The following is an 8,947-nucleotide window of genomic DNA, read 5'->3' as shown; positions in this document are numbered from 1 at the left end:
AAAAAAAAAGAAAAAAAATAAAGTAATAAAAAAAAAGAGAGAGGAGGGGAGAGAAATGGGGTCTTTCCCTGTTCCTGCTGGCCTGGAGCATCTGCATCAGCTGCAGGTGACAGAGGCTCTGTGGGGCTCCTGGCTGTGTCCAGCACTGAGGCAGCTGACTCAGCACTGTTAGGACACAGGTGTCTGAGGTGCTGTGTGCTGTCAGGCAGGGCCACCAGTAGATCCAGAGAATCCAGCTTCTAATGCACACGCAGCTGCCAAGGTGACAGCCTTCCACCCCAATGTCACCTGCCTGTCCTACAGATTGTCACTCCTGTGTGACCAATGTCCTGCATGAACTTCTCCAGCTTGAAACGTGAAGACTTTGCTGAGTCCTGGAAACTAAGTCATGAGGACCTTTGTTGAAGTAGGGGAAAATATAACAGCTTCACAAAACAATACAATCTTACTAATAAAATAATTACGAACCATGCCACAATGCGGATGTTCTTAGAAAGGCAACACAAAGAGTTCCTGGGAATAAGGGAGCGTATGCACGGTATGACCCGAGCACAGATACGCAGAGCTGCCTGTTGTTCCTGGTGATGCAGAGGCCGTGGGAAATGTGCTGTCACTGTGTGCCTCTCACCTGCCTCCATCTGGAGAGAATTTGCTAGAAAGTCTCTCTGTTCATGTTCAAAGGGTTGTAAGCACCTTCAGTGGTTTAGTGAGGCTCACCGTGTCACACAACTGTTTATAGTCTTAGTACCTGTGAGACCAAAGACTGGCAGCTTCCAGTTCTGATTCCTTCAAGCATTCCACCCTATCCCTACTGTCCCCAGTGACTGTCTCCCTCCATATAAGAGTTCATCTTCTATCTGTGCATTCTTCTCCGGAGAAGCAATGTTATAAGGAAATAGCAATAAGGATATTTTTAGTAAAAAAGAGTATTTCTAAGTTGTAACATTTATCTCTAAAGAAGATGGCTGAATATTTCCAGAATTCAAACAATAAATACAAAGCTGAAAATCCTCAACAGGTCACAGAAGGTCTGAGTAACTTATGCAAAATATATAAAGGTGAGCCAAAAAGATCATTAAGTGATGTTAATCAAAATTTTAAGGTCAATGTTCAGTTAAGTGTTTATATAAATCATTAGAGTCCTCTAAAGTTCTTGATATGCTCTTAGAAATATCTACTAGGTCTGACTTAGTGGACAAAATGATTGTCCCCAACCTTTGTGTTATACAAAATTTAAAAATACCAGGCCAGACTGGTGCAAAGGACTTCCTGGGTGTTGAAGAGCCCCCTTGAACTAACAGAGGGATTAAAGGGGCAGTACCTTTTACTCTGGTCTTTCAAGGTCCTCTAGGTCCCATGGGGCTGTAGGGCATCTTTCAAAAGGTCTTACCGTTCTGGTGAGTCACCTGTTCTCCTGATCAGGAGGCCATGGAGGCTCCACAGGGTAGATGATAATCGGTGCACTTTCTAAAATGAGGAGAGTTAGTACTGAGGGACATGCTCCCAGTGCTTCCAAAGGAGACCATGGTGAGAAAGACCCTCACCTCTCCCCAATCTTGGCACATTTGGTTAAAGAGAGGCTAAAAGATTCAGAGGCCCCTCCCTAGTCTAAATGACCATGTAGAAACAGACCCTTAAGAGGCCATGACAAAAAATAATAGGTTTGTTTTGTCTAGCAGTATGCTCTTAAATCTTAACGTTAATTGTAACCCTATATTGGTCATAAGCCAGGCAGCCAGAACTGCTAGTGTCACATAGAGGGACACTTGGCTGATGAACATGTTCATGGGTGTGTGGAGATGGGTGTTAGAGTGTATTAGAAGAATCAGGACCATAATGGAAACCACAAATATGACCACAGCAAGCAGAGCAGGTTGTTTGGATTGACTGAAGAATCCCACCAGGGTGAAATCTGACTGTCCAGTGTAGCTGTTCATCTAGGTGGTGGTGTTCCTGGATATTTTCTAGGCAACCAAGAATGCTTTGGGGTTTGTGTCATGTGGTTCTAGGAATGAATCTCAGTATTGTGTGACTTAATCTTACTGTGTTAACAGAGGAAGTTCCCTGTGCTTGGGTATTTGAGGTCTATAATTTACTTGTAATTTAAGAAAATTTCAGAGCAGAATTTTTATCCATAGTTAGAACCATCATAACGCCTAATGAAGCTGCCATATTTCGGGGTCATGAAATATTCAGGTCACAAACAGTGTCCTTTGTCCAGAAGAACCTCAGTCTGTAGGATCCCTTCAGTAGAGTATCATAAACTAGTACTACCAAAGGGAAGTCAAACTTTTTTTGAGGATTTATTTTAACCTGATTTGTGAAGTAAGCCCGAACCTCTATGGGCTAAGGATTTAACTTGAAGCTTTTAGAATCTAAGAGATAAAATCCACTTGATGATTACCCAGAAACAAATTGACTACAATGTGGTAAAATCTAATCTGAGACACTTGAAGCCATTTACTCTAAGGACTGTGTGACACTGAGAGGCTCTGTGCTGTGTGGGATGGCCTCATGGCACAAGTCGGTCCCAATAATCAGGAAGAATATGGGGAGGGATCCCACTGCCTTCAGCTTCAGGTATGTGTCCAGCCACCCCTCAGGCATTCAATCCTCTGTGCACTCTACCCAAAAGGAGGAGAAGAATGTTTCAGTTTTTATTTGGTCAAAATTATGTGAAATAATGGGTGGTCTTACGATGCTGATTCCAAGGCTTCAAACAGATGGCTGTGCACACATTAAAGAGCTCATGAGTAAGAACTTTTTTGTGTGTCAAGAACTGCCATATGGTTGCATGTTCATGTGACTGGATTGCGAACTGTGTAACTGTGGTTCTCAGTGTGTGCATCTGTTTACACTTTTATGGATTTTGTTTTCAACCGATATGACATGGTTTCTCTCATCTGGGGATCTTAGTGTTGAATCTTTCGAGTTTATGTGTAATTTAGTGGGAAGGGAGAGAAAGGTCTTAGGGGAGAGGGGAGAGTAGAGTGTGGTGGCGCAGAGGACAGAAGGTTGATGGGGAAGGACTTTGAAGTAGGGACAGGGATGAGAGTGAGGGCACAGGGGGAACATCTAACTCTAAGAATGTCAGAGTGAAACGTCTCTTTCTACTCTTCTTTATGTATTCATATGGATGTACATGTTCTACACAAGGGACACGGCTCCTAGAAACCATGGACTGCCCAACAGCCCAGTCCCAGGTGGGGGATATCTTTTGTTCTCATGCCCATCCTGCAGACTCTCAAAACTACACAGGCTTTGGACATTGCTTTGGTTACCTCCCAGAACTTGATGGTAAGACCTTATTGCAGAAGGGACCACACAGACCGTTCATAAGATGTGGGAAAAAGAGTTAGTACTGACAGGAAGTGTCCCCTGCTGGCTAGCTTCCACAGTTCCATCTGCCTTGTAGATGGCTGCTGACTTTTCTGCCCCCGAAGCCTACATGGCATCTCATGTACAAGGAGAGCCAGTTACCAGGGAGGACGGTGAGTACAGCTTCGTTTCTCCATATCCTGTGAGCAGAATGTGTGGTGTCTTAAGACTATCGATTTTGTCCCCGCGACCGTAATACAAATATCCACGTTTTCCCTGAAGTCACTTGTTGTACTCGTAGATTGTTCTGTAATTCTCATGTCACTATTTAGAGTGAAACAGGCATTCAGACTGGATGCAGCTCTACAGAGCATTGCTTTTGAGTGACAGTAGAATACAGGAATGACACGATAGGGAGAGGACAAGAGGGCAGATGAGGGATGGGACTCTGGGTCAGTCTGTTGGACACTAGTAAGGGCAGTGTCTATGACTAACAGCTGAACTCCAAGGTTTGGAGTCCACACAGTGAAAACTACTGGAAGTGTGTATGAATACACACACACACACACACACACACGAGAAAGAAACAGAGAGAGACAGAGACAGAGAGAGAAAACAAACTCTGAGAACTGCCCCAGGCTATGGCCATGCACTAGCTGACTTCTGTCTCTCGTGCTTGATATTTATCTACAATGTTCAAATTTGATATCATTGTTAATTTTGAATTCTGGTTACAATTACACTTTTACTAATCTGGGAGATTAAAAAGACACAAGGAGAAAAGCACGGCTGTGTAGTGGAGATGTCTCTCAGCTTTTTTTTTTTCTCTGTTAATTACATCTTCAAAGTCTCCAAGGAACATTATTGACAAACACCCCCCACTCTGCCCCGTAATGAGCAGAGCCCAGCCAGGGATGACATCACTCCCCCCCGTTCCTGTGCTCTTAACCAGCCACTGCCCCTTGGCACAAGTGGCCAAGGCTGCCAGCAGCACCTGGGGTGAGTTGGGGCTGAGGGAAACCACACAAAATTCACTGCGACTGACTCACATCTGCGTTCTGAATCTTCTAGGAGCTCCCGACAATATTCATCTGTGTTTCCTCTGTTTTTTTTTTTCTAATTTTCTGCAGAAAACAATACGCACTTTCTTCCAGAAACTTCATGTACTACTTAATGCAACAGACTTAGCATGTTTTATTTCCAGTTACTCAGAAGAACATGTATGCTGCCTTCTAACTAATCTTAGGGTGTTCACTAGCAGTCATGGGACTGCAAGCTTACAGACTGTCACAATGACACGAAGAATTACATGCTCATCCCATGTTTTCCGTGGTTAAAGGGGCAGGGCATTGTCTGGACTGAACTGCAGACTACAGAGGGGAGTGGGTGTCTAGTGGGTGTCTAAGAATACTGAGGCAGGGGCATGACTGGTGAGATGTGCATCTCTGGTCTGGTGTTTCATATTTGGTCTGCACTCTGGAATCCGAATTTCCCTGTGAAAATGGAGGAAATAAGGTAAGTACTCAGACTCCAGGGGAGATGTGCTGTAGGATGGCTTCAGAACCGACTCTGATGCTGCTGGCTCCAGTATCCTGGGGTCACTCTACCAGTGCTGTGAGCTACCCCAGTGTGAGGCTGCATCAGGCTGTCCCCAGGAGATGCACACTGGAGGGGCGGAACAGGACTGAACAGGCTGCAGTCACCATGTGTGCCCCAGGCACCGTGTTCGAGTCCCCCTGGTGTCCTGGGTGTCTTGATGTCAGAAACCCATCTGACAGAGTGCAGCACTGAGCTGACCAGCACAGCCCCTCAGATGCTCATGACCTCCATTCACCCCAGTGTTTATGTTTCCATATGTGGTGGCCGCTAACCTGGCCTCTGATCTACCACATCCACAAATATAAACCATCAGTCTGGTGTCACTACAGTGTTTTGGAATATTGAATGTAAGTTATTCTCCATCTGCAAAAGAAACTTGGGTAGAAAGGAAATCTGCCATCCTGTCTATTTCTACTTCTATTTACCATCTATCTTTATGTCTTTCTACTCAATTTTTTTGCAGAATGCCTCCAATTTGTTCAAAATTTTAAGGAAGGCATCAGGAAAATGCCCCATCATGAGCATCACAGACAGCCAGGATTTTTAACTGGTCCAGTATCAGGATTTGCTTAGGGAACTCTCGCAAAGGTGTAAACACCTCTGCAGCTGGCAGATCTTCCTGATCTCTCCTTGCCCTGTAGCCACAGCTAAACTCTTCTCAGGAAGCAGAGATATTTGTGTTGTGCTGGTGACAGCTGGCATAACTCAACATCTAGAAAAAAATATTGAAAGGGGGCTGGAGGTGTGGGTCTACAGTAAAGAGCACTGTTACTCTTGCAGAAAACCTAAGTTCAGCTTCCAACACCCACATGGCAGCTCACAACCATCTGTACTGTTTACAGAGGATCTGAATCTTCTTCTGACCTCCCTGGACCACAGTGACATGTGTCATGCATGCACGCACACACAAACACACACACACATTCATACATGCAAGCAAAACACACGTACACACTAAAATAAATACATACAATTTTTTTTAGGTTGAGAAATTCAATCTGTTTAAGGAGAAGCCACGGCATAAGCCTTAGCTGGCTTCAGAAAGGCTAGGTGTATTTTGTGCCTGTTGCTTTTATTCATTTTGCAGCCATGAAATGACTTGACTTTGTCATATTTACCTGTTGTCTAGCACAGACTGGCAGGAGCCTATTTAAGCACCATTATGTTCAAAGTCTTCTTGGCTTATGTTCAGAGTCCAGTGCAGAGTCAGGCTGTGAGCGTGGAACACAGGGAGCAGGGAGCCCTGGCCAGAGACGTCTCAGCGCTGCTCAGCTGTCTCTCTGCTTCTTGGATCCCAGGATCAGGGACTGTGACTGTTCACAATGTGGATGCTGCTGCAAGCACAGCATAGCATTGCATGGCTGATATAGTCACCTCTGAGGTTCTGTAGAGTTAGAGTATGTGGTTGGGATTGTGAGGAGCTGAACTTGAAGAAGCCGAGATTTTACAGCAGTGAATTTTTTTCCTACCTCTACCAATCAGGGTTAAATGTGTAAATATGTGAAGTATTCCTTTGTAAATTTCTATGTTCATTTGAGTGTTTTTCTAAACATATTTAAAATTTCATTTGTTTGTAAACATATAGAAAATTTCAGATACAAAGTCTTCTTTAAGTAGGCTGTAAACATTATTTGTTTTCTTCCTTATTATTTTCTTTCTTATTATTTTGAAAACCAAATTCTTAAATGTGTTCACGATATAAAGTAATGTATTCTATAATACAATAAGAGTACCCATCTCTAAGATGGCTCCAGGACAGTGAGATACCAACACAGTATCAGTGTGTTTGCTCAGCTAGCTTTACTCTGGGATACTGAACTTCCCTTGTGCTTTATTTAACCTTGACAAATCTGAAGTCTAAGTTATCATCACCACCACCACCATCATCAGTAGCATTATTTTAGGCAGCAGATGGAGGAACAATGGGTGAGTGACAGCTGGGCTGGGGAAGTATTTGGCTATTGAGTGTGCTCCTTGCCCCAAGCCTTTTAGGATTCTGAGCATTGGTCGTGTTTGTGTGCAGGCGAAGCTTCTTCAAGCTGCAGAGAAATTCTCAGAGGAGCCAGATTTTGGGGCTTGAGAAGGTTTACCTGTTGAAATTTCCCCCATTAAATTATACCTTTTAAACGTGTTTTTATATGAAATATAGCTCAGAGTTTTTAAGATTCCAGTTGCATTCTTACTCCATGGAAGGCAAGGCTCATTTTAAACCAAAACTTTCAAATAAATTTTGATTTTGAGTTCTTTGACACTGAATCACTGTGTTAGCATGGGGCAGCATTCCTCAAGTCTGTAGTACTGGACAGAATACCCTGACAGACATTAGCCAAGTTCATGACCCTGCATTGTGGAAAATTGGCCCTGAGTCATCAGTGCTTCTGACCAAGATGGGGATTCTAAGCTTTCAAAAATCTGATTGTGGGGCTGGAGAGATGGCTCAGTGGTTGAGATCACTGTTTTTTTCTTCCAGAGGTCCTGAGTTCAATTCCCAGCAACCATGTGGAGACTCACAGCCATTTGTAATGAGTTCTGGCACTCTCTTTGGCCTGCAGGCATATGTGCAGATGAAACACTGTGTACGTAATAAGTAAATAATTCTTAAAAAATGATTGAACTATGTGTATATGCAATCCTCAGGTCTCTGGGCCTGGGAACTTCCTCTGGTAGCACAATCAGGTTGAGGCACACATCACTGAGTATTCATTCATTCCTAGAGACACATGACACTAACCCCAAAGCTTTCTTGGTTGCCTAGGAGACACCCATGAACATCATCACCTGGATGAACAACTACACTGGACAGCCAGATTTCACCCTGGTGGGATTCTTCAGTCAATCCAAACACCCTGCTCTGCTTGCTGTGGTCATATTTGTGATTTTCCTGATGGCGCTGTCTGGCAATTCCCTGCTGATCCTCCTAGTACTCTCTGACACCCGGCTCCACACACCCATGTATTTCTTCATCAGTCAGTTGTCCCTCATGGACATGATGTACATTTCTGTCACTGTGCCCAAGATGCTCATGGACCAGGTCCTGGGGAGCCACAAAATCTCAGCTGCTGCCTGTGGGATGCAGATGTTCCTCTATGTGACACTAGCAGGTTCAGAATTTTTCCTTCTGGCTGCCATGTCTTATGACCGCTATGTGGCCATCTGCCATCCACTCCGTTATCCTGTCCTCATGAACTACAAGGTGTGTCTCCTCCTGATGTCTGTTTGTTGGTTCCTGGGATCCTTGGATGGTTTCATGTTCACCCCTGTGACCATGACCTTCCCATTCTGTGGATCCAGTGATATCCATCACTTCTTCTGTGAGGTCCCTGCTGTGACTAATCTCTCCTGCTCAGACACCTGGCTCTATGAGACCCTCATGTACCTGTGCTGTGTGCTCATGCTTCTCATCCCTGTGACAGTCATCTCAAGCTCCTACTCCTTCATCCTCCTCACAGTTTTCAGGATGAACTCGGCAGAGGGCAGGAAGAAGGCCCTTGCCACCTGCTCCTCTCACATGACTGTGGTCATCCTCTTCTATGGTGCTGCTGTCTACACCTACATGCTCCCTTTTTCCTTCCACACCCCTGAGAATGACATGGTGGTGTCTGTGTTTTACACGATACTCACCCCTCTGTTGAATCCACTAATCTACAGTCTTAGGAATAAGAATGTCACAGAGGCTCTGAAGAAATTATTGGGTGTGAAATTGCTCTTTCAAGAAGCAGTAAAATAAGTCATTTGGAATAAATAGTTTGCTTCTTTTCCTTTATACATCTGTTGCTCATTGTCTCATTCTTATGTTATTGGTATGATGGTCACTTGCCCAAGAGCATGATATGTCCTTTCAACCTGTATTTTATTTGTGTGCAGGAATATGGACTTTCTGCATCTTCTTTGCCTGGATATTTAGTCAGAAATAGTTACTAACTCAGTGAAGTAGGTTTGGTATGTATATTGACACTATTGTATGGGTTTCATTTCTTTCTTCTTTATGAGTATTGAACAACCTGGCATTCCTGGGATGTGTCCTATTTGT

At 44.0% G+C, this 8,947-nt stretch overlaps 1 protein-coding gene across 1 annotated transcript; it reads left to right on the top strand.

The window, feature by feature from the left end:
- Positions 1-7,681: 7,681 nt before the first annotated feature.
- On the top strand, positions 7,682-8,644 carry LOC126494336 (olfactory receptor 2T29-like). Its single transcript, XM_050131621.1, has one exon. It carries the CDS (start codon positions 7,682-7,684, stop codon positions 8,642-8,644), a length of 963 nt encoding a protein of 320 aa, XP_049987578.1.
- The last annotated feature ends 303 nt before the right edge of the window (positions 8,645-8,947 follow it).

Source organism: Alexandromys fortis, unplaced genomic scaffold (genome assembly GCF_014885135.2).
Source record: "Alexandromys fortis isolate MF-2015 unplaced genomic scaffold, M_Fortis_MF-2015_v1.1 scaffold_367, whole genome shotgun sequence".
In the NCBI taxonomy this organism is placed as follows: Eukaryota; Metazoa; Chordata; class Mammalia; order Rodentia; family Cricetidae; genus Alexandromys; species Alexandromys fortis.
The sequence above is the reverse complement of the archived record's forward strand: the minus strand, read 5'-3'. Positions and strand labels throughout refer to the sequence as shown.